At 36.6% G+C, this 27,351-nt stretch overlaps 1 protein-coding gene across 4 annotated transcripts in view; it reads right to left on the bottom strand.

Annotated features, from left to right (window-relative positions):
• CCSER2 (coiled-coil serine rich protein 2) overlaps positions 1-24,734 on the bottom strand; it is a 110,551-nt gene extending 85,817 nt beyond the window's left edge. For 2 of the 4 annotated variants that reach the window (XM_031956728.1, XM_031956727.1), the window contains exons 1-3: positions 24,541-24,734; positions 6,240-7,716; positions 2,585-2,787 (exon numbers count right to left, since the gene is read on the bottom strand). In XM_031956728.1, coding sequence (XP_031812588.1) covers positions 2,585-2,787; positions 6,240-7,677 — 1,641 coding nt within the window. In that variant the 5' untranslated portion in view covers positions 7,678-7,716; positions 24,541-24,734. The remainder of the gene's footprint in view (positions 1-2,584; positions 2,788-6,239; positions 7,717-24,540) is intronic. The other 2 variants (XM_031956726.1, XM_031956725.1) reach the window with 2 other exon arrangements.
• Between the last annotated feature and the right edge of the window lie 2,617 nt (positions 24,735-27,351).

Raw genomic sequence — 27,351 nt, 5'->3', positions numbered from 1 at the left:
TCCCATTATCAATTTATGCCATTAAGTGCCTCAACATACATCCTTTGCTTATAAAGTGAGAATTTCGTGAGAATTACTAGCTAAAAACCAACCTTTTGGCATCATATTAAGGAAAAACTTCCTAATCCAAAGAAGTTTTCAATGATGTAAGTCACATTATTCTGAATTTTTTTATTCCAGGATTTTCCTACCAATTGGTCCATTGAAGAATTTCATTTGGCCTCATTTGATACATCAAACTATATTCTACATAATGGAAAGGAATTTTTTTGGGAGGTCTGAAGTACCTCAGTCTCTATTTTATCATCTGTAAAACAGTAATCATACCTGTCATTCCTGCCTTGAAGAGTTGTTGTGAGGACCATAATTTTATGTAGTGTACAAGATGAGGGAGGATAGGGAAGACTAATCAATGGCCTTTGAAGTCTCCTCCAATTCTAGATACAGCACAATGAAAATGTTTTATAAAGCTCAAAATACGACTGAAATGTCTGATATTATGGGGCTACAGAACCAATTCCAGAAATGCCTGATATTATTATAGGGCCACAGAATCAATTCCATCAATAGATTCTTAAACTTCTAAGAAGATTTTTAGGTAATTAACCATGAAAATTTCCCTCTAGTGTGCTGCAGAAGGGAGAGATCCAGCAGTGTGATTTAATTCCAGGCCAAGTCTATTCTGAGGTCCCAAAAAGTAGTTGATACAAGTCTATCTCTCTCTCCTCCCCACCACTCTCACTCCCACATACCCCACCTTCCCCTCCAACCCCCTCCCCCCTAACTGAAGCAGTCAGGGAGTAGTCCCAGTGGGGAAGAAGTTAGTGAAAATTCTCTTAAGATTTCTTCAATAGAGGACTGCCTTCTCTTTTATACATTGAAGTCTAGTATATGTTACCTGGCCTCAGAAACACAACTTTCATCTGTAGGTCAATCATCTTGAGGTAGAAAATGCAGAATAATATGACCTGAACCAGGAATCCTAGCAACATTTCTAATATCCAATATACAGATCTGGGGGTGTTAATGAAACAAACTGAGGATCAGAGAGATCACTCCAATTGCTACTAGAGCAATTACTTCCCTCACTGAACATTATCATATGATCTCACAGTTTTATATAATACCTTCATTCCACTCTCAACCTCTACAGCCTCTATCTACAACTGACCTACCTGCATGGTCCATAGGGTTTATAGCAGCCTTACTATTTAGGCTCAAAGTACTAAGAAGGATGCCACAGATCCTCAGTCTTCTTCAGGCAACAATAGTCACTGCAAGATATCATAAACAAATACACCTACATTCCAAATGATTTAGTTTTTCCCTCCATTCTTCTCTATGCCTTCCCAGAAATTCATCACAAGGAATCTTCCAAAATGCTGGGGACTTCCCTCATTTTTCCTGTTATCACAAAGATATTAGGGTAGCTTTCAGGTTATCCTCTCTTGCTACATGACCAATTCATCTTTCTGTTGCCTCATTATATTTCCCTAATGATATCTATACTCTAATTCCTCTTCAAAGTTCCTCATATGTTATGTTGCAGCCTACTCATACCCACCATATATAACTGTCCATTACCCTGTGTGATACTCATTTTTAATTTCACAAAGACTATATTTGGTAAAATGTTGATATTAAGAACAGAGGGAATTTGTTTCTGGGAGAAGTCTGGAAGCATTAAAAAAAAAGATTTTCAATTTCTTGAGTATAAGCCAACCCATTCTCCTCTTCCTGCTTGGTTCTGAGCCCATTTACAAATGACAGGCCTGCTAAGTTTTCTATCTAACTACATGTCATTATGTGGACAACAGACAATGTGCATCCAGAGTTAAACTCTCTGCTAGAGAGTAGACTAAAGTAGCAAAATATTTTTTTTTAATTTCTAATACCCAGAGAATAGTAATGAAAAAATTATAATTGAATCTCATTTAGCATTTGAAGAGACTGTTGGAATACAAAATATCCCCCAGAATAACAAACTTATGATTTTTAAATGAGGGTCATCTTTCAAGACAGTCACTACAAATCTAAATATATTGAGTTATTTAAATTATAACAATTTACAGAGAGTATTATATTGCTTAGTATTTCTGCAATGTCATGTTACCTAACAATGAAAAACTCTAACTCTTACCAAATACGTTGGTAAAAATACAAGCAATCAATATTATTTTATTAACAAAAATATAATGACATCATCAAGGCCATGTATGAATGGAAAAAATGACCTAGTATTGAAAAACAAGAATTATTTAAAAACCTATACAAAGGTCTATAGCCTCTTGAAGGATTTATGGAAGGACCTGGACAAGAACTACATAGGATAAGAAGCTATCAAAACACTGAAGTAGCAAGCTTATAAAAATAAGCTACCAAGAAGATACAAAAAATAAAACAAACACTCAAACATGCATGTCTTTGTCTTCTTCACTACTCCCTACTTCAATATCACTGCTTAATTTCAGATGCTTTGGAAGTCCTTTAGCCTCTAAGTTCCATTACGTAACTAATTATTTCTTATCTTTCTAGAATCAGAAAAATGAAATGCACCCAAAAACTTGCAAAAATTCATACATACTATGCTGTTCATTTCTGAAGACTCATAGCTTCCACATGGATGGACACTTCCAATGGGCTCCAAACCCTCTTCATCCCACATGTATGTTCCATCAGAGCTATCAGATGGGGAGAGCTCAAATGAAGAACCAGCTCTGTAATCCATATCTGGAGAAATTAGATTATTCCCAGTGGTATGCTTGGTACATTCATTCTTGTCTTCTACTAATTAAAAAAGAAAAAAAAAGATATTTACTCCATAACACAATAAAATAATTATTTTCTCAGGTTTTAAAATTCAATTTCATACTGCAGCATTTTTCAAATTCTGAGCATTAATAATAATAATAAGCAATGCCTCTTGCCAGATTTTTAAAAATACCTAGTTATTTTCTGTCCTGCCAAAAAAACACAACTTAGTTCTATTCACTTATTTAATAATATATACAAAAATCTAAAATTCTCCTAACAGTATTTTTTCTAAAAAACATTAACCTTCAACTAATGGTTAGAGACTCAAGATTAGAAAATCACCCAAACATTAGAAGCACTTTACTGTCTAAATATCTATGAACTAACGCATTATGACTACTATCATTCTTGGAGGGTCCTCAAATTGTCTTGAATTTTAACAGCATCTTCAATCAATTTAAGAGCCTTTAGGATCAGAAACAGTCACAAGTCTCCAATTCTATCACCAAAGCACAAAAATAATGACTTTAAGGCAAGAATTCTCTTTTATATGGGTATTGTCAAGTCTGGGTTCCAATAATATGGTAGTACATTCTAGACAGTTAAAAAGAGAGGTAATCTTCAATGGTCACTAACACCATACCTGATAATATGAAATTCTATTCTCTTATGTCTCTATATTCATTTGCTAGTATAAAGATTCATACCTAAGAAATTAAAAATGCTTGGGAGAAAAACAAATTACTGGCAGAATAAGTACTAGTTTATTTTGAAAAGAGTTAGTTTCTTTCTTAAGAAAAACTTTATATTGTCTACTCTGAATATTTAAGCATTACAAATAAAACTTCTCTTTTAAAATGCCAAGCTAGGGGCAGTTAGGTAGTGCAGTGGATAAAGCACCAGCCTTGAAGTCAGAAGGATCTGAGTTCAAATCTGATCACAGACACTTAATACTTCCTAGCTGTGTGACCCTGGGCAAGTCACTTAACCCTAATTGATTCAGGAAAAAATAAAGATAAAATGCCAATCTAACAGACAAAAGAAGATATGGTTCACTTTAAAAGGAGCAACCACCTTTCATATGTCACTCTTGATCAAAAAGATTTTTTTTTTCTCCCAAAACCATTGATTTGCTTTGATTAAATCATGCATATGACTACAAGGTATCAATGTACTTAAGGGCTCTTTTCCCTAGGTTCATTGTTCTTGCTAATTTTTACTCTAGTTCAAAGATTCTTAATCTGGGCATAGAATTCAGGAATTCTTTGGATGCAAAAATTATATCTTTATCTAAGTGAAATTCATCATTTTCTCCTATTATTTAAAAATATTATTTTGAGTAGTCCTGAGGCTTCATTAAACTGCCAAAGGGATGTATGAAACAAAAAAAGTTAAGAACAGTGGTCTAGATAAGCTCACCAGTTACCATTAATCTAATCAGGGCCTCTACACATTCAACTCCCAAATCCTTATGTTCAGACATTCAACTCCCAAATCCTTATGTTCAGCCTCTGTCTCACTCCTCAACTCTAGTTCTGCAATATTAACTATTTGTCAAGCATCTCAAATATTTCTTCTTAATCCCACCCAAATTTTTCTTTGGCTTATATACCTCATTACATTCTTACATCTTTTTACAGAGTGTAACCTTCTGACAATGATCAATAATCAACTGTGAAAGACAAGTTCCTCTGATCAAATATAATTGCAAAGAACTCATGTTAAAAAAAAATGTCATCCACCTACAGAGAGAGAAACTGATGATGAGAACTGGATGCAAACTGTATAATTTTTTCACTTTATTTTTTCTTGCTTTCTTAATTTGTTTTTGGGCAAACTGGCTAATATGAAAATGTATTGCATGATTTTATATATATATATATATATTGTTCGCCTTGCTAACAGGTGGAAGAGGGACTAAGAAGAAAGAAAATTTGGAACTCAAAAATTTAAGAACCCTAAAAATAAATGAATTATATTTTTAAACAAGAAGTATATGTGGCAAATTGTTCAATCACGTTCAATTCTATATGAACCTATTTGAATTTTTCTAGGCAAAGATACTGAAATGGTATATCATTTCCTTCTCCAGCTCACTTTACAGATGTGGAAACTGAAGTAAACAAGGTTCTATGTGACTTGCCTGGAGTTACAAAGCTAGTAAGTGTCTAAAGTTGGATGTTAACTTAGGAAGATGAGTCTTCCTAACTTTAAGTGCAGCACTCTATCCACTGCTCCACCTTGATGCCTAATTTGGTCAATAAGGGGGAATAAATCAAATAGAATGTCAGCAACAGTTCAAGAGTAATAATAATAAAGTACTGAATAAAGTGGCTATAGACTTTTATATTCTATAAAGATTATAAGACTACACTGGGGAACAACCCAGAAAGTATTTATTATTTAATAGAATGTTAACATGGCTAAAGTAGAAACAATACATTTATAAATACGTTGTTAATTTTGCCTAAGCAGCTTATAATGTAAATCAATTAGTAAATATTTAATAAGCATCTACTGTATGCATGTCACTATGCTAAATGTTAGCATAAAGAAAATAAAAAGAAGATGCAAGCTCCAACAATTTTATTTAGAGGCAGAATAACAAAATGAACAGTATGATAAGACTTGTAGTCAGAAATATCTGGGTTTAAATTTCAAATGTGTAGCATGTGAACAAGGCACTTAACCTAAATTCAATTTTCCAACTGTAAAATAAGAATTAAAAATACTTGGGGTATCTACCAGTTTGTTATGAATCTCAAATTAAAGAGCTTCACAAAGTTTAAAGTACTATATAAAAGTCAGTAATTATTAGTTTCTATCCTGTAACACTACCTGTAAAGCTTAAAACTATACCCTTCATTGGGTATTTTACATATAAAGAAAAATACTTTGAGTTATTGCTTTCCTACCCTGGCTTAGAAATTGCTAACTCATACAACTAAACAGGAAGTTAAGCAAAAGTATGATCTCATTATTGCCACAGATTCTAAAAGAGAAAACATAAAAATGATGATCTTGCCTACCTGATTAGGTAGATAGCTATGTAAATATTAGAAGGAAAGCACTAGGTAGCTAGTATTTCTATAGGTTTTAAGGTTTGCAAAATGCTTATAGCTATTAATTCTCACGTACTTCCCACCTCTGGGAATAACCTAGTATTATTATTCTCATTTTACAGAAGAGAAAATTGAAGCAAATAAAGGGTCTATATACAGTAAGTGTATAGTAAGACAGTGTCATAAACAAAATCTGAAATCAGGTCTTCCTGATTATGTCCAAGATCCTATCAACTGTGATACCTAGCTGCCAAAAGGAGCTTAATTACTTTCCCTATTCAGCCTTGCCTCTAAAATTCATTCAGATCAGCCATGGTAAAGAATATTTACTCGAAATTCCTAAAGACTATTCCTATAAACAAACCTGGCTACTAAAACATCTATGATAAAACTTTCTAGAGGGAACAAAATAAAAATACTTACCTGGTACATTGATATCTATCCATTCATCAGTTTTATTGAAGGGTTTTTCATTTTCTTTCAAAGAATTAAATGGATCCACTAATGGAACACTTCCAAGATTTTCCTCTTTGAGTGGGACTTCCTCTGGGGTTACCCGAGTTCTGTTTGAGTCTTCTATATCTACAAAATCATCACTAAAGTCTTCACTCAAATCATTCTTATCAGAAGAAGACAAAGATGAAAGGGATATTTCATCCACATCATCACTCAGATATCTGACTTTTACATCATCTTCCAGCATATTATCATTTATGCCTTGGCTACTTTCTGTTCTAGAACTATAATTTTCTACTAAGTCGTCTTCCTTCTCCATAGCTCCATCATTACCCAAAACTAAGGAATCCTCCAATACACATTTGTCACCAGCTGAATTTTTATTATCATCCTCTATAATCTTCTCAGTAAATTGCGGTCTGTTTGGACTCAGTAAAGAGGTTCGACCCAACCTATAATCAAAAGATGTTACTCCTGAGCCATTTGGTAACACTGACTTCTTTAAACCACCACTTGAAAAAGTAGCATAAGATCTATTAAATCCAAATGCTAAATGTTCATTTCTATTGAGAACCTCTGATCTTACATTTTTTGACTGCATGTTTGACCTTGGAGCTACTCTAAGGGACAACTGTTGGTTTTGATAAGGCCTTGTCAGATCTGCAGCCCTATTGAAGGAATGTGATCTAGTTATGGATGAAAGTGGAAGGAAAGACTTCTGAATGGAATGTGAAAAACTTTGTGACCGTACTATTTTTTCACAGGGAAAAGATTTCATGTTGTCTGGATTCTGTGCTAAACTTTCTCCAGAACTGTTTCTGGTGGTACAGGAGTTTGCTCTAGGCCTTTGCATACTTATAGTTGGTCTATTTCCATAAAATCCATTTAACTGTGATTTTGGAGCATTAAGTGAAGAATATGAAGTCCTTCCTAACAACGATGCTTTGGTGAATTTACCTGAACTAGATAGTCCACACAAAGTCTTTTGGTTTAACTCCTCTGAAGATGAAACAAACATATTGGATGGCTTTGCTATCTTTGATGTAAGTAAAGAAACACTCTTCAAATCCCTCTTTAATCCACCTTTACCAAATGTTTCTTGAGCATTAACATGTTTTTCAGGGTCAACTAGTTTGCCACATGAATTCTGGGTAGAATGAGAATCTCTACTACTCTGCTCATTGAGTTGGTATTTATTTGATTTTCTCCAGTTAAAAGAATAGGAAGACATATTAATAGAGCCATTGTGCTTGATGAAATTTTTGCCACTGCTACTTGTAGAATTCCCTGATAAATTAACAGCTGTCCCATTCGACACTGATTGCAGGGTGCTGCCTATAGATTTTGTTCCATACTTCGGCAACTTGGAACCCAAAGATGTCTTGACTTGTAGTTTTTCTTCCATGAGTTATAGGGCACATTTGTTCTTGAAAGTTGATAGAATCTAAAAAAATAAAGAAAAAGACACCGTCATTATGTATACATAAAGTCAAATATAATACTGCAACATACTAAATAAGATATTTCAGCTTAACTTTTGTATAATATTGAGGAATCCAACATAAAGCAAGTACAGAAATTAGTCATGATTACCACTGTCCTTTTATAGATACTGTGCACTTAGGATAAGAACTTTGTATATAAACTGTCATGGTTAATGTACTTCCTGACGTATTCAAATTTAAAAATCTGACTAATAATCCAGAGACAAGTTAACACCAATATCCTTTTCTCTTCATATATAGAATAAAAATCCAAAGTCATACACCAAAAAGGAACCAGAACCACAAATTATGTTAGCAAACATGAGACAAATCGCTACAAGGAAAAGTTATAGAGAAATTTAGCACAGATAACATTAAATTTTTACTTCAAAAAAAATAATACAGTTGCAAAGTTTTTCACCATCAAAAAGTCTTTCCTTCAACATTTATCCATAATTATATGATATTCCTTCTTCAAAAAAGTTGCAGATCTTACAAATTCTATAATTTTGTAATTATAATAGTCTAGGTGGAAAGGAGGATCTAAATACTGGTTTATACTAGGAAAAGGCCTAGGCCAATATCAAGTTTAAAAATGTTCAAATATAATGATGATTCAAATAATGATGATAAAGGCTGATTTCAGAAAAGCCTGGAAACACTTACAGAACTGATACTGAGTGAAGCGATCAAAACCAAGAGAACATTATACACAATAACAACAAGATTATGAGGTGATCAACTGTGATGGACTTGGCTCTTCTCAACAATGCAGTGATTCAAAGCAATTCCAATAGACTTTTGTAAAAAGATGTAGAATGAGAAAAAATGTTCAAACATTACATTAAAATACGGTAAGAATGTAAACCTTAAAATATTAACAAAAATTAACTTTTATAGGACTAGGTAGGAATATAAAAAGATTAGTAGCACTAGAAGATTTCTTCTGACACTTAGACTTGGCAAAGCAATTTGTATTTTCTTAAGGTAAATGCCTCAATGCAAAAGAGAAACTGCTACCAGATGACTAAGATTTTATACTATGGGTGTTTCTGGTTTTATCGAAAATATGTTTAATAAAGACAAATCAATATGCTAGACTTATGCATTAGAAATCTTCAGATATCCATGAGAAAATCACTGGTATTACACAGATTTATAGAATCTCAGAATTTGATGGAACCTCAGAATTTTAGTCCAATTGGTACCTGAACAAGATCCTCCTCTACCATAGTGCCAATGAGTCATACAGCCAGCACTTGGAGCCTTTTGGTTCTAAGAAACTAACTTGTGAGACCAATTGTACCTATAAACTTCAAGGAAGAAAAATAGTTTCTGAAATGTGGCTTGTACATTGTTTCATTCCCAGTATATTCCCTAAAAATATTGTTCTAACATAAAGAAGTGATCCAGACTTCTTTGTCTTAATACTTCATCTTTTACTTGGGAAACTAGACAATGTTTTTGAGAATCATAAACTTTTAGATTTGGAAAGTATCATATCAGTGAGATAACTTGGCACATAAACAGGAATCATCTCTCCCCAGCATCCTTCAGCTTACAGCCAGCCTTAACTGTAGAGCTTTCTGACTCTGAAAGGAAGCTTTTTGTTGTTCTGTCATTTTTTAAGTCACGGTCAACTTTTCAAGACCCCATTTGGGATTTTGGGGGGCAAATACTAGAGAAGTTTGCCATTTCCTTCTGCAGAGTCAACTTTTTGATAGTGCTTTTCCTTATACAGAATAAAAATATATCTCTCTGAAATTTCTACCTTTTATTTCTATTAGACCAATCAGAACAAATATAATTCCTATCCTGCATGTAAATTCATCAAATTCTGGAAGACAACTGCCTTGCTTCTCCACATCCCTCCTCTTCCATTCCAAAACATCTTTTCTCCTCTAAGCTGAGTACCCTTTGTCCTTTCACTTGATCCTCATCTGGTCTAGCCTCCAATCCCTTACTATCCTGGCTACCATGTTACAATTTGTCAATATCTTTCCAATATCTTTGGGTGTAGCACCCAAAACTAAATAAACATAAGTTAACTGATGTGGGGTAACACAGGCAAAATTCAAACATGGACTACTATCTCCCTCATTCTGGATATTATGCTTATTTTAACGCATTCCAGGAGCTACCATCTCACAACACTGATTCATACTGAGTTGGCAATCTACTAAAAAAAACCAAAACCAAAACCAAAAAAAAAAAAAAAACCAAAAAAAAAATCTCTTACAGCATGAAAAACTATCTAGTCAGGTTCCCATCTGGACTTATAAGACTGATTTTGGGAACCCAAATGTGAGACTTTACATACATCCCTATTAAATGTCATTTGATTTGATTTAGCTTAAGATTCTAGACTATAAAGTTCTTTTTGAATCCCCTCATCCAACGTGTTAGACCTCCAACTCTTGTGCCCTAGCTGTATCATCTTCAAAGAGGAAAAATATACCATCTGTGTTGTATTGTAAATTATATTTAGTCACAGATTATTCTTCTTTGGCTCTGAAGTGGATTCAATCAGTTCTGAATTCCCTTAAGTATTCTATCATCTATCTTCATCTCCCCATTTTGCCTTAAGGATAATTTGAGAGATTTTTGCATAATCAAAGTCTAATACTGAAATTATTTTCCCTCTCGATTCCTTTCATTTCTTTTGTAATAACTAGTTCAATATCTAAAATGAGTTATTTTATATTTATTCTGTGATCCTTTTCAGCTCTAAATCTATAATCCAAAATATTAATTCCCCCATTGTCACATGTTTGGCCTTTTGAAGGTTAATAATATCATGAGGAGTAAGGTAAGTATTAGCTTTGCTTCCAGAAAAGAGAAAGGAAGCATGCAAAAATCTTGGGCCTTATTACCATTAAAAATAATAATTTTAAAAAAGCAAATCAAAGACCAGAATAATTATCAAACTGTATGCTGACTTTCTAAAATGTTTATGAAAATAAAACCACAATCATATCAAGGGAATAATTAATGGACATTTAAGAGAACAAGAAGGCTCTTCAAAACAATATTCCACATCTTTCAATTCCCAAAACTGACCTAAAGGTATATAGTATTTTGCTTGCAAGCAATATTGGCATTAAAAAAGTATTTGATTCATTAAAACAAAACACCATTTTATAGAAGCTTCTCCAACAACATATCTCCAGTCAAGATATTCTGAAAGATGTAAGAGTTAGCTTTCTTTGTCCTATGAACCTTTAATTATTAATCTCAAATGCCATTAATAATAATAAAGCAGAGGAGATAAATGCCTGTCAGAGATATTTATCATTGATGAAGTATATCCAGCACTGAGGATGACATTATGGTCAAAGCATCAAGGATCACAATGTCATTCTGAAATAGGAACAGCTGGAAGACCTCACATTGAGAATAATCCCTGTGCTGGTGATGCTTCAAGAAGAAATTCAAAAGGTGTTAGATGTAGCAAGTACTGAATCAATACAAAAGTGGCAGGTGAGGCAGGGGCAGCTAGTGCTGTAGATATAATTGATAGAGCCATAGCAGAGTTGATAAAATTAGGCTTTGAGTTAAAAAGATGTGAGTTCAAATTCAACTTATGACACTAGCTATGTGACCTTGGGTACTTGGTCTGTCTTTTTCAGTTTCAAGAGTAAAATGGGGATTATAATAGCATCTATCTCCCCGGGTTGTTGTAAGGATCAAATGATATCATATTTGTAAAGCACTTAGCACGATGTCTAACACATAAAAGGTGCTATATAAATATTAGGTGGCATAGTAGATACAGTTCAGGGCCTAGCATCAGGAAAACTCATCTTCCAAAGTTCAAAAGTAGCCGCTGACAATAAGTCTATGACCCTGGACTTAACCCTATTTGCCTCATTGTTGAAAAGAGCCAAGTCCATCATAGTTGATGACGTAATCTTATTGTTGTGCATGATGTTCTTTTGGTTCTACTCACTTCAATTAGCATCAGTTTATCTAAGTCTCTCCAGTCCTCTCTGAAATCATCCTGCTGATCGTTTCTTATAGAACATAATATTCCATAACATGCATATACCATAATTTATTCAGCCATTCTCCAACTGATGGACATCCACTCAGTTTCCAGTTTCCAGCTCCTTACCACTACAAAAAAGGGCTGCTACAAACATTTTTTGGTACAAGTCCGTTCTTTTCCCTTTTTTATGTAATCTCCTTGAGATACAGACTCAGAGGAGACACTACTGGATCAAAACACATGCATCGACATGCATAAAAGCAAAAACATAGGCTTTATCACCATTTCTTAGAGAAGGTTAATGGATATATGTCATTAAAACTACCAAGTTGGCAAACAAAACTTCCTTGCTAAACAGAGATTAGGGCAAAGACAATACCCGCAGTTTGAAGCACAAGCTGATTTGAAAGTATTACAATACAATGAAAAGTAGCTGAAGATAAAGAAATTGCAGAAAACTTGCTCTGAGATTCAGCAAAACCAGATTATTTTGATAATACTTGTAACAAAATGGAGGAAGCCAACCAACAGATATGTAATTGGTGATTCCTTGGAATGGGGGTAGGCCTGTGGATAGCTCCCACACCCTTTTCTTTCTGGGAAGTAGGAACAGTCATTGTATATACAAGACAAGAATATTTTCTTCCATGATGTCACTGGGAAAGGGCATCCCTCACCCATCATCCCCTAAGGAAACAGAAGAAGGACAACATATGAATTCTGAATGTTTCTGTAGCTTTACTTCAACTAAGAAGGATCGCTATTTCAATACTCTCCTTGGCCTACTTCTCTTTAAATAATTAGCAACTGAACTTAAAATTGAAAAACTGAATAAAATTTTGAATTTGAATAATTTTTATTATTTCCCAGTTTGCAAAAGAGATAGAAGAAACAGGTCAAATTACCATCAAAATTCCCAATACTATTCCCTGAAGGCAGGTAGCAGAGAAGACCCACAGACTATAAGTGAAAAATTCGATAAATACACTAGAATTTTCAAAATGATCTATTTTCATAAGTGTTTATAAAAGAATAGCTGTATTTTGTTTCTGCTTCTCAGTACCCAAAATACTAAGAAATGACAATTGCAAAAAAAATTCAAAAGTTCATTTGATTCTAAATAAAATACATGAAATTCCTGACAGAAACTGAAGTTCTAAGAGAAAGAATAACAGATTTGGAATAAAAAAAACTGAAATAAGAAAAACATAGCAGAAAAGAATCAAAAGGCAACAATATCAAACGCGCACACACACAGAGGAATACTATATAAACTAAAGTGTGAGCTTGAAAACAACATGCATAGACATATTTAACATATATAGGAGGGGAGGGTGTGAAGGGAAGGAGGGGGAAAATCAGAACAAAAGTGAGTGCAAGGGAAAATGTTGTAAAAAATTACCCTGGCATGGGTTCTGTCAATAAAAAGTTATAAAAAAAGAAAAGAAAAGAAAACAACATGCATAGAAATAACTTAAGGATTGTAACTCTCCCAGAAGAATATAACAAATCAAAAAACTTGAGTAGAATAAAAGGCAAGGCATTAAATAAGAAAACTGCCTGTAACTTCTGAATATAGACAAAAAATGGTACAAGTAGTAATATTTAACAATTTCAGTAACAATTTTTTTTAAGTAACCAGAAGGAAATATGAAGGAAATTCAATATGAATTTAAATATGAAGGAAAAGCATTTTGAATAAGGATTTTTCTTCATTTAAAAAAATTCATAAAAGAATGGAACAATATATGCCAAAATCAAAGGCATTCTCAGACAGCAACCTAAAATTATATGATCCACAATTTGATATACCACAAGAAAGAAACAGAGACATTTGAAGCATTCATGCAAAAACAAATACAAAAATAAAACCAACAAGAAAATTATTTCACTTGGAAAAGATTTTTAGAAATTTTTATCACAAATTCTTTTCCTCAAGGCAATGAAGCCACCATATTTGGATTCTAACATCTCAGCCCTGAGTAGGCTGCCAGATAAAGGGGAAATGACACTTTTAAAAATCCCCAAAAAACAAAGATGAACGTAGCCAACTACAGAGAAAGGAGGTCAAGGCAAGATATAACAATTATAAGACCATAGGTGGAACAATTCTCAAGATATATGAAATGGACAAGATGGCAATAACATGGGGGAAAAAATCTCAAATCTCAAGCAAGTCAAGAGGACCTGAGTTCAAATCTGATCTCAGACACTTAATATTTCCTAGCTGTGTGACCCTGGGCAAATCACTTAACCCCAATTGCCTCAATAAAAAAGCAAAAAAAAAAAAAAAAAAAAAAAAAATCTCAAATCTCTGGCCAGGACAGGAGCAAAAATAGGAGGCAGACTACTCAGCTTTCATATATCTGCTCTAGAAACTACTGTAAATGACTTTTTCCACTCCAGACCTATGCAATATGTCAGCTCAAAGCCCATGGGCAATAGAAAGAGGTCTTGCTGCTGTTCAGTCATTTCTCAGTCATATCTGACTCCATGATCCCATTTGGGGTCTACCACTTTTTGGCAGAGATACTAGAGCTATAAATCATTTCCTTCTCCAGCACATTTTACAGATGAAGAAACTGAGGCAAACCAGGGTAAGTGAACTGTCTAGGGTCACACCTAGTAAATGTCTGAGACCAGATTAGAACTCAGGAAATAAGTATTCCTGACTCCAGTTTGGCACTCTATCCAGTGTACCATCTAATTGCCCTCTTAAATTAAAGCTGTCCAGTAGAGGAACTGCTGCTCAATCATTAATAAAAAAGAAAGCCACTGGCAAGATCAGGATCAGAGGAAGGCAGTCCTCCAATATAACCAGGGATAGATCAGAGGTATTTGTAGCATGTGAGGCTCTATGTATGGAGGAAAGCAAGAATAAATAAATTTCTCAACAAATCCCTGCAGTAGTCAGAGAATCCTAATCAGAATTTTTCAAAGCAAAGACCTTGGAAGTTTGAGAAGCAATAGCAAGCAATGATCATCATCAAGGAGCTTTGAATAGGACAGTAACCAAAAAAAAAAAAAAAAAAAAAAAGGGACACCTCATGTCTTGGGACTCTAAGATATCAAGCCTTCTGTCTGAAGATTCCAAAAAAGAATCTGAAGATAAAGCACTCTGAATCTAACTCTAGAAAAGATCAACACAGATACCAAGTGACAGAAAACAAGACCAAGCAGGGATGACTATCCAACCCAAAAGTATAGGAGGGGATATTGTCTGGTCCTGGCACAAAGCTGGACCAGAATTAAATGTGGAAATTAAATCTAGAGAAAGAAATAAAGAAAAAAAAATCAACCTGTATCAAAACTATTGCGGTCCTAAAAATCTTCCAAAATAAGGAACAAGTAACTCCTTAACAACTGCAAATAAAGACTCAATGAAAAAAATAGATTTTCCACAAGGTCTACAATGAATCCCTAGAAGAAATGAAGCAAAAATATATATATATATTTTAATGAAATAAAGGCTCCAGAGGACAGAACTGCAACTAGAATAAGTACAATTTAGTATGGATCTACATAATTCTATTACTGTCCAGTTCATCTCTTTCCATCTAGTCCACAGGAACAATAATGAGGGACTTTGTCAAATGCTTTACTAAAATCTAGATACATTTCCTTGATCTACCAGTTTAGTAACTCTATCCAATTGTCTGACATGACCTGCATTCTTTTTCTTTTCTTTCCTTTTTTAAGACTGGATGTCCCTATTTTGAGGAGGTTGACACATCATAAGTGAAACAAGCATTTATCAAATGCTACTAGATGCCAGGTACTAAAGAAATATTGTCTTAAAAACATTATCTCATTTGATCCAAACAATCCTAAGAGATTAGAGGAAAGGAGAGGATGAGATGTATGAGCATTGGAAAAGTGGCCTCTATTTTCTCAATAAAATAGGAGGTAAGATCCTTAACCCGTAAGAGAGGGAGACAATGGTGATGTAAGAGACTGCTAAACAAACCATTATAGAAAAGTGCAAAAGACAATCAGTTACTGAGATTGTGTTGCCTGCAATAAAGGATAAGCCTCATAGAAGTTGTGAATTGGTTGTGAATTGCCAGTTAGTGAGAATGTTAAAATACAACCATGATCATTAAGCTGCCAAGTGTTCTTTCCACTAACGTGCACTGTTCCTCAAATAATATACTGCACATTAATATGTATCAAAAGCAAAGCAATGGTAATGGCTTTTTCTTATTCACAGCAACAAAATGGACAGGATGGCAGATCATTATGCAACCACAGTCTAAAGATCAGCCAAGCTAAATTATGTTAGAAACTCATTTCAGACAACAAAAAGAAGACAACTACTGAACTCCATCTAATCTTGCTTCTGCTTTCATTAACAGGAAGAATTTTTTTTTTTAATTCCCCATTTGTAAAGACAAGAAATATGGGAATAAAGATCAAGAAATTAAGCCCAACATAATTAAGGAATTTTTTTTTTAAATCAAACTACTCTTAATGAACTGAAGACACTATAGAATGACAATTTAAATTTCAAGATACTGATAGAGCTGCCACCTAGGACTATGGTCACTGTTACTCGTCTTTGAAAGATCATGAGAAATAGAGAGTGAAATGGGCAGAACCAGAAAAACAATATACACGCTAGCTACCCCAATGAAAGGGAAAAGGATAAAAAAAAATTTTTAAACTGAATCCTATTTTAATTCATTGTGCTTAATTTGGTCATTATAAACCAACAAAATTTGTACTTGGATAAGAGTTAAAAAAAGGCACTTCAATAATCCCTTCTTTGCAGTGGCTATGGTACATTTCAAATACTATAAGACTCAGCTGATATATTGATTAGTTTTACTCAACTTATAAATCAATATCAAAAGAATCACTTAAAATACAAACATCTTGGAGAATCTTTTTTTCCTAAACCATTCAATAAGCCTGAGATAGGTTTTACATTAATCTTAATCAGATAATCTTAATCAGATTAAGGTGTTTTTCCCCATCTAAATTTGGGTACCACCTTCTTGTGGCTTAGATCTCCTTCTCAAACTTTAGTCCAGTTTCTCTACAGAAAGGCCTTTGAGAAGGGAAAAAAGAATTTAATATTTTAATATTATGCTCTGCCTTTACTATTTACCAAATGTTTGGTCAAATACTGATAAAATTTTTTTCATTCAGGTAAGTCTGGAAAAGACTTCAAATAAATAGCATCCATGTAACACCAACTATGTGCCAGATCCTGTGCTAAGTACAAATTCTTATTTAATGTGGTCCTCAAAACAACCCTAGAAAGATAGCTGCTATTATTATTTTCATTTTACAGTTGAAGAAACTGAAGTAAACTGAAGGTAAGTGACTTGCACAAGGTCAAACAGCTTTTAAATGAACTCTTCTGGTTCTAAAACCCAGTGCTCCATCTTCTGCATCACCTAACTGCCTGGAAAAATATGTATTTCTTAACATTTTCTTTAACTACATTTCCACAGCACTCTGACCCCTAAACTACACACAGCTTCTCAGTGGTATAGCACTATCTACTAGGATCTATTCCACGTAGATTCGATGATTTTCTCCCTTAAAAAGGAAATCATTCAGAGATGTAATCAGTACAGAAGACTAGAGCAGCTTAAGCTGTTAACTCTGGCTCCCTTGTCATCTAGACCTCAAAAACTCAAAAGGACATAGAACTCCTTAGACTTATTTAACATATGAGGCACTGTCAGGAGAATCAGCACCTCTATCCTGCTCTTTTCACAGAGAAAAGGGGAGCTAGCTATCTAAATGTAGTAGTGCTGAATCCTTGCAGAATATCTTTTTCCTATGCTTCTTTTAAATAATAGATGGTCTACAAGTGCTTCGTGACTCTAAAACCAAGCCTGAACTATGCTTAAGTCATGTCTGACCCTATTTTATAGAATGAAGAAACTAAGACCCAAATAGGTAAACTGATATGCCTGTGGTCACAAAAACAATTTGGGAAAGACAGGATTAAAGTGTTTTCTATCATGTCAAGTACCTGAAGTATCAGACTAGCCACCACTTCCTCCATTTAAGATCCTTTCTTTCCCTCTCAAAGAACAAATTGCTAGAAAAATGTATAATTATTATTTGATTTTGCTTTACTTGACAATCATGAAATTACTTGTTAACAGGTTTTTATTCATCAATTTATGTTATTTTAACTAAATGGGTTCTTTTGAGTAAGACCATACATCTAATCATTATCACTAGTATTGTTTCCATGGGAAAACATATTTTGAATACAAAACAATCTGCAAGTTTTGGAATGCAACCTTTTAGAATACAAGTTAGACTTCCTAGAATTCATTTCTTCTGGGGTAAGGAGGGGGAGAACAACTTCCATTAGAAAAAAAATTACTTGTTTCTTTTAAAAAATAAAATACACTATTCATAGTATATTCAGTAAGACTTTTTTAAAAAATAAAGCTTTCTAAAGGTTAACCAAATTTACCACTAAATCAGTCCTGAATTAAAACAAACATTCCTTTCCTTATTTTTTTTAATTCAAGTATCTTCTCTCTGTTAAACTAAAATGTTTTAATTTTTAATATGGTAAATATAGATAGATACAATTTAAATTAATGACGCTTTTGAGGGGATCCTCAATAACAATAATCATGAGACTAAAAAGTTTGAGAACCACTAAGTAAAAAAAAGGTCTCTGACACTGGATCACTTCTCTATGGAAAATATACAAAAATACAGACAAAAATCCCACAAGATGAAAGGTTGTGGATGAATGGTAATCTGCATTGGCAGAAAGAGTACTGAAGCTTTATTCCTTTGATAATAAATAATATCTTGTAGTTTATTAAATGACATCCTAATGACCCACCATGGTCGTCTTCCCCAGTGATAAATTGTTGCCAAGGAATAATTAATATGCCAGGATGTTTTAAAACTTTTAAAATCATCCTATCCTCTTTTCCCTAAAGTGGGGAATGGGGGGGGGGGGAGTTCTTAACTTTTTTTAGGTTATGGGCCCCTCTAGCAAGTTGAAGCTTATAGTACCTATTCAAAATAGCATTTATTAAAATTTTAAATAATTGAAGGAAATGCATAAATTTCAATTAGAGATCAGTGAAAATAAAAGATGAAATTTAGTTCCTGTTCAACTTCAAAGACCCCTTGAAATCTATCCACAGACCCAAGGAAACCTGTGGATTTAATGTGAAGAACTCCTGTTCTACAGTGCTCAAAGTAAAGTCTCATCATTCTGGAACAGTATAAATCATATCAAACATCTCCCTTTGTGCCAAATAATCTCAATTCTTGGTTTTGTATTAAAACACTTGAGCCATCAGATAGACTTTCTCTCAACATAAATAATCTCAACTCTCTTCAAGGAGAGCAGGGCATAAGAATTCATCGACATAAATTTTCAAAGACAGCAAGACAGGAAGTGAGAAGATAAAGTATTTTCAGTCTGTGATCTCTGGTAGAATATCTTGTAAATCTCTACATTCTGTGTGCTCTGTGGTAAAATTCATTTCCTGTGACTAAATGAGTATGATTGTTAGGAGCTTCTTTTCTGGTTTTTAAGGGCCTAGTTTCTTACATTTAATTTGATATCATTTAATGACAAAGTACAGTATAGAATGTAAAGTACATTATTAGAAAATGAACTTTGTGTCCTAATACCAACTTTATAATGAATTCATTCTGGACAAGGTAGCTATTGAAGACAGACTTTTAAAAGTACGACATAATAAATATCAGTTCAGATCTGAAATTTAGAGTTACAGAAGCCTAGTCATAATCCCAGTGTGTAACTACTACTATGATCACGGGAAAGGCAGTTCATCTCACTGGGCTTCAGTTTTCTTTTCTTCATTTACAAAATGACTTTCTAAGGTCCCTTCTTACTCCAAAGAAGCTAATTAAGACTACATTGGGGGGTGGGGGGGTAGTTGGGAGAGGTACAGGAACCTTACTAAAGCAATAGGATCAGCACAGATTTACCTCTGGGAATTCAACCTGAGCTGAAGAAGTAACTCAAATGGGGGAAAGGAGATTCACAACATTTTCATGAAATAGGCTTACATTACTCAGGATGTGCCTATATGTTTATATGTATTTAACCGATGCAGGCTTTACCTTCTTTTCAGAAGTGTCAGGGTTAGCTTTTCCTAAGACCTATTGACCTTTTCATTACAACCACATATTAGTTCTAACCCATGGCTTCTCTCTTTCCTTCCTATTCCTGCCAGTCCACAGCTGGACAGAATGTTATCTTTATCTAGAGTGTCATAGCCTGAAATAAGCCCACAACTATCTCAAATATTGTAAGGATTTTTACTGTTGTCAACAGGTGAAATATAAACCAGAAGCAACAAGCCTACTTATTACTTGTCTCCCATCCTGTTTCTCAACTGAAAATATGACAGTGGATCTCTTTAGGTTCACAAAACACTAAGAAAAATATTCCATATTTCATAAGAAAATTCATATTTAGGATGGACTATACAATTTAATTAAAAGAAATTTGGGAAATCAGTGAGTTTCAGTTATTCAGACAAGGAAGAAAAGAGCTACTGATAAAGAACAAAAGGTAAAACACATTTGTATTCTAGGAAGATGTAAATGACCACTTGCATCCAATAAACACTCAAGACATAGATAGCCAACACTCCTACCAATAAAGTTTAGAATTGTGGATTAGCCCACATTATTAAAGTACATTATTGTACATTACTAATGTGATGAAAGGGTAAGCCATTTACTCCTAAGTCCCACAACTTACCTACATCAGCATCTGTAAGCATAATACAATAACTTAAGGCAATGAAATATAAAGTACATTACAAAACTATCTCCATTTTTTTTAAACTAAAAATATAAGGACTAGAATGTGAACCCAGGACAACCCATTATTTGAAGACATCAAATAATAAATCACTCTACTGTAATGCATCTTAAAATTATTTTTTTAAAAAGGTGTGATGTAGAGTTTAACATATATTGGACTATTTGCCATCTAGGGGAGGGCATGGGGGAAGGGAGGGAAAATTGGAACACAAGATTTTGCAAGGGCTTAATGTTAAAGAATTGTCCATTTTGAAAAATAAAGCTTTAATAAATTTTTAAAAAGTTTGATGTAGTAGTTAACAATCTCTTAAAAGATTAGACAGCAACCCACTTTTTGATCACATACTGGTCTATATAGGAAACTGCATCATACAGCAGTTTGACATAAAATATTTTCCCATTGAAACAATGTTATAATTGGGGGTGTTGTTCTCATTCAAAGGTTTATCAAATAAACTGCAGATGTGAACAAAATTCTAAACACATCCTTGTATCTTAAAGGTTATGCCAGCAGAATATAAATTCTAGCAGGTCTTGGGAAACTAGTAGTGCTTTGATAGGACCTTGCTAATGTAATATTTGCCTTGTCATGTAAGAATGACTTCTCACCATGTTGGCTAGAAAGAAATTAATTTTTCAGTCTCAGCACCTAAATCAAAAAATAAATCAATTAAATTGTATCAGGAGGAATTATATCTGCCTGGTTGAAGTAAGTACCAGCACTAATGTTACTTCCAAATCTTCAAATTCAGTCATTTAGCTATTATTTATTAAGCACCTACTTTATATCAGACATTTGGCTAAGTGGCAAAAAACACCCTCAAGGAGCTCAATCTAATGGGGGAAAACGGCAAAACTTGGGATAATGTTAAAAGGAAGACAAGGGAAAAATTTCTTGCAGAAAATGAGATTTTAACTAAGAATTGCAGGAAGACAGAATCCAGGAAGCAGAGGCATGAAAGCATTCTAAGCATGCATGACAGCCCATGTATCAAAGTATTAAAGTATACAAAACAATATGCCATAAAAGCAGGGGAAAAATATCTATAAACTTTTATTAATAATTTAAACTAATTTCTACAAAATGAACTTATTATAAATTACATACTTGGCACCTGAAAAAAACAACTCCACTATATCATCAATATGACCTAAAATTAATAATGCTAGCCACAGGAAAAAAAAAAAGTATTCTAAAATAACAATAATTTCCCTTACTTTCTTAAAGTGGTTGTCCTGAGCATTTTAATAAATTTGTATGGGAAATTATGGACAACTGTTTTCTTTTTCTCTATATATTCTTATACCAAAGCAAAAGGACTTTAAATCATTTTTAGAGCTATATGGAAAGCACTTTTCAAAAATAGCCTGCAATTCTAATTAATTACCACTAGATGACAGGCTAGTACCTTAGCAAAATTTAAAGGCATTTTCAGGCAGATTGAAAAATGTAGTTCTATATGAGACCATTTAATGATAGGATCATCACTAGAGAAGCAGCAATGAGTGTTCTCTAAGATACTTAAGCATATAACAGTTTACAGTTATTAATATGGGTATATAAAGCCTATCAGAAGAACTTTTTAAACCTGGCATTCATCCTGACACTCCCAAACTCAGCATCTAGCACAATTCACTACAAATATGTTCTTACTATAAATTCATGGATTTGGATATATGTCATGTTCAGAATGGTTCTTGGTAGGGGATAGTACTATATCTCATGGAAAATAAGGAATCCTAGTGTGGCACAGCTCCACTGAAGTCCTATTTTGATACTGTATCATAACTAGGAAATATCTTGTGGTTCTTGAACACTATACCAGTGAACAAAGTGAATACATATGGATAAAATTATAGACCTTTAAATAAATCATAAAAGTACATTATTTTAATACCTACATTAATTATTTATATAAAAGAGTATTAATTAAAGTTGGAAAATTCTAGGATCTAAAAAAAAAAAACTATTTCCAAATATGAAGCCTAGGGTTGAAGAAAAAAACAGTGAAGAAAACATGGAAGAAAAAACGTAATAATTATGAAGAAAGTGATAAAGGAATGACAGATGGTCAAGTAGTTTGGGGATTAAAAACTGGAAGGCAATAGTGATAACTGGGAAATGCAGAGTCATGAAGGCCTGCAATTTCAAAGCTGTGCAGAACTCCCAGTGCGAACATTCCCTCCACCAATGCAGATCAGTAAATCATCTGTAACTTAAAAGAGTATTAACAGCATTGTTGGGACTTCATTGATATATTTCTTAGTTTTGCTGTGCTGCCTTTTTTTCTTCATTCTTTTTTATTCTTTGTTACAAGGGAGAGTTCTTTGGAGACAGATATATTTGGAAATGAAAATGCAATAAAAACAAAAGATATCAATTAAAATAAAAATTTAACCTATGGTTGTAGAGCACCGTAAAGGTTAAATTAATTTGCCTAGTCATACCAACAGTTTGTATCCGGTCTTCTTGACTCCTGTGAAGAGACATTCTATTCACAAGTTGTCTTTCAACAATAACGTATAAGAAAAGAAAAGAAACTAACTTTAGGGGCATTATTCTTATAGTTTTTATGGTGTAGTAATCATAGCCATGAAATATAAGTTTATCAATTGGGAGTGATGTCTTAATCAGGAATCTTATTTCATTAAAATGGTACAGCTAGACATAATTGTTTGCCATTACACAGCTTAATTACAAAGTTCATTGTACATAGCACAGCATCAGAGAAATAATGCAGCCAAGAAGATAACAACATCTACCACAAAACTGTGGTCTCAGAAATCTGGTTATTGGATACTCTTGCCAAAAGAGAAATTGCTTGTGTAACATTTTAATGCACAGAGGAAACTGGCAAGGGTCAGCTTCCATCGAGACATATAAATTATCATGATTTACCGTTAGTCAGCATGTTTCCTTCTATTATTTATGACTAAAGATTTCAATTTTTACAACTTCTATTTGCCATTTGGCAATCTTTCCCTAAGTTTAAAGGAAGAAGCAGAGGTGGTATTTGATAATGGGGCATGCTGAAGATAGAAAAGAAAAAAGGAAAGAAAGGGAGCTAGGAGAGTTTTGTTGTTGTTTTGACAGGCGATAGTGTCCTTTAATCGATGGATATTGGAATCGGTCTTGCAGAGTGTTGCTGGCTCTGTGACCTTGTACAAATCTCAGTTCCCCTCGTGTAAAACTACACGACCAGACTTGATCTCCAATGTCCCTCCCAACTCTTAATCACTCTGTGATCTATACAGAGCATCTATATCCGGATGCGCACATATGAATTTATAAATGTGCCATTGCCCTAACCTGAGGGTTGAGCAATAGAGCTGCGTTTTCCTGATAGAAACCTCCGATCAAAGCAAAAAGGGTGCTCAAAAATCCAGATTTCAGAAGCGCTAGGGCCTGATCTAGAACAGGCAAGTCTACAAAGACGAATTTGCAAGTGTGAAATTCAAGATCAAGTGCAGTCCCCAATAACCACTACAAAGGACCCAAGCTTCCCTCCCCCCGCCGAGAAAAGTGTCCGACGGTAAGGAGAGAAAGAGAAAGGTCCGCCGCTCCCCATTCAAACACTGACATCCCGGGCACGGGGACCCAATAGGCGAATTCCCTGCTCCGTTTCCGAGGGGGTTTTAAGGTGCCCCGGAGGCCTGCCCCCGGCCCTTTTCTGAAGAATTGCCGGATGCTTCGGCTTTATAAATAGCATCCTGGCACCCAGGCAACATGGAAGGGATGCTCCCCGAGCCGCGGCGCAGCCCATCCCGAGAGCGCGGCCCCCCGACCCACGGTGGGTGCTGGGATAGGGGCTCGAGCCCGCCTCGAGGGGGACCCCGGCAGCGGGGACAGCCGGAGGAGGGGGCCCGCGGGGCCGAGCCGCGCCCTCGGCACGCACACACCCACCCGGCCGCGCGGACGCAGCGTCTGCACCCCGGGGAACCCCCGACCCCCCGGCGGGGGCCCGCCGCCCGCCTCGCGCCCTCCGTCACTCACCCGGGGGCTGTCTGTCCAGCGCCGGCCGCCACCGCCCCCGGCCCGGCACAGCGAGTGCCCGGTCAGCGGGGGAGGAGCCCAGCGGGAGAAGGAGGGATGGTGGGAAGGATGGAAGGACCCCGCGACGCCCGGCAGTCACATGCCCTCGGGCCCGGCTGGGCGCGCCGCGGCTGCCTGGACCCCGGGCTCGCCGTCGCCGCCGCCGCCACCGCGGCCGCTCCCCGAGCCTCCTCAGCCTCCTCGGCCGCCGCCGCCCCTTCCTCGACTCCTTCCCACCCCTCCCTCCCTCCCTCCCCGGCCAGAGCCCCGGCCCCGCCCCACCCCAGGAGCCCCGCGGGCACGCACGCGCAGCCGCCAATGGCCCCGCCCCCTCCGAATCCAGGCTGCGCATGGGCAGCCAGACACGAGGCTGACCCCGCCTTCCGCTTGCCGGGCCCACCTCCTCTACCTAACTCGCCGGGCTGAGTCGGAAGAGCCTTCCGCGTCCCGCTCCCCTCCAGACCGACGGTCTCCCCGCCCCGCCCCGATCCCACCCCCATCCTACCTGACAGACTTTAGGCCCCGCCTCCTTCCAGCCTAGGCCCTCCCGGCCCCTTCCCTGACAGTTCTCCAAAACCCGTCCATCTTGACAGCCCTCCGGGCCCCGCCCCATTGCTGCCTGTTAGCGCCCAGGCCCCTCCCCCTCCCCGGCTGCTCCGCCCCCACGCCGGCCTGCGAGCCGACCTCTTCTGGGCAGCTGCTCTGCGAACCTCGCTCTGCCCTTCCACACTTTCGGAGCGGAGCGGGTCTCGCGGACCGTCCCTGCCCGCCCTTCCCCCCCCCGTCGGCCGAGATCTCCTGGCGCTGCGGGCCGGCCGGGCTGTCTGTCTGACCTTGACCTTGGCTCCGGCCGCCCCCGGAACGCCGGCAGTTCGTGGGTTTGTTTGTTCTTTGCGGCCCCTGCTTTTGGGCGGGGCGCGGCCACGAGTGTTCTCCCCCGGGCGTCCCGGCCTGGGGAGCGATCCCCACGTGCCCAGGCTGGCTCTCCGCCTGCCCCAGGCACTGGGGTGCGGGGCTGGGGCGATCCCCGAAAACCCCGGGCGGTCCTCGGACCCTGACCGGCACCACCTCGAAGAGAGCTCCCCCGGCCTTCTCCTTCCTAAGAGCAGACTAACCGTCAGTCACTCCGGGGCCCGGCCGGCCCGCTGCAAGGATTCCTTCCGCGGCCACCGAAGGCCCGCAGCCAGGCTGCAAGCCTGGGCTCTTACCTTTAATGAGCTTGCGAGGACGAAAACCTAAATTTTGCCCGGCACCCTGTGACTCGGCTTAAGCCTTAATCCCTCTTTCTGTTTCACAGCCCACAGGCTGGTGGGGGAATCGGAGATGCCAGTAAGGGCCTGGAAGAAGAGCCCGAGAGTGGGTCTGCATTCTGGGTGCACAGAGCATTCCCTCAAAAAGCACCTGCACTCTGTGCCTCCCTGAACAGGGCGAGGCAAGATGAAGTCAGCCCAGAAAAGAGCAACTTGAGGGACTGAGGGAGAAGGAAGTAGTTTAGTAAGTAGCTAGTCTCGTTTCAGTGTTTTAAGACTAGGACTAAGAGGATGTACTAAAGACAAGTTTCATGATGTTTTTTTAGAGGAAGAAGAAAACTAGGACTAGGGAAGGGAGGAAAATGATTTTTCTACAAGTTAGCAAAAGGCCATTTGTTCCAGCTGGAAGGTTTCTAATATTTCTCCAAGTTTCCCTTGGTGTTTGAAGGTAAAACTATAAACTTATATTAATCATCATGCTAGATAGGTCCCCAAGAGCGTGTATATCTGCCTAATGGACGTCCTAAAATTGTCGAAAAGATCAAATGGGCTCATCTTTATAAAGTTCAGAAAGGTGCTTGTCACTTAGTAAGCATCTCATAAATGTTAGCTGTTGTTATTGTTTACAAACAAGGGATGGGTTCCTGGTCATCTGATCTTCCTTGGGCACACAGAGCAGTCACCGATAATTTATATTGCCATATCAAACTACCTAAAGAGGAATAGTCAGGAGGCTCCTGCTTGAAATCATTTCCTCTTTTAAAAGGTCCCGTGAATCATGAGCTCCTGTCTCAGCAGCCAGTAAGATGGCTCTTTGTTATCTCAGTGCCACATAACCCTGAGTCACAAATGTGGTGAAGCATCAACATGGTTAATTGGAATCTGGAAGGAAAGCATAATCCATGGAATGACCTCCATGGACCCATTCAGTTTCTTCTTCATATGGAATGAGCAGCTTCTGGAGGTAGTAAGTTTCCTATTACTGAAGAGCTTTAAGCAGAGGCTAGATGACTCTTGGGGAGAGAGGTTTTTCAATGTTGAAAAATAAAGTTTACATATGAGGCAAATGAAGTCCAGAAAAATGAATATTCTTTTCAAAAGTCACACAGATGATAGGGTTAGCATTTGAATTCAGATTATTTGCCTCCAAATGTACTGCTCTTTTCCACCGTATCTATTGCCTCTGATTCTTCCATGTCATCTTGTACATGCTGGTAAATTATCTTATTTTGTCTTTATGATTAACCAATCTGTTTTAACTTGACTTGGGGGCATTTTACATTTATGTCACTTGGCTTATTAGCTGTAGAATAAATATCAAAGTTTAATGACTTGGGTAGAGAGAATGATTGATTATTAAAAACTATCAGACCTTTGTTTGATTTATGGTTCAATCCATCATTTGAATAAAAGCAAAAGCCAACAAAAATCTCTCAGATCAATAGTTTTTTTAATTTGTAATGGATGATTGAAATCCACTCACAAGTGCCACACTCTTTTTACCACCTCACCCTTGGACTAT

This window comes from Sarcophilus harrisii, chromosome 2 (assembly GCF_902635505.1).
Source record: "Sarcophilus harrisii chromosome 2, mSarHar1.11, whole genome shotgun sequence".
Taxonomy (NCBI): Eukaryota; Metazoa; Chordata; class Mammalia; order Dasyuromorphia; family Dasyuridae; genus Sarcophilus; species Sarcophilus harrisii.
Note: the sequence above shows the minus strand (reverse complement) of the source record. Positions and strands in the feature narration are given on the sequence as shown.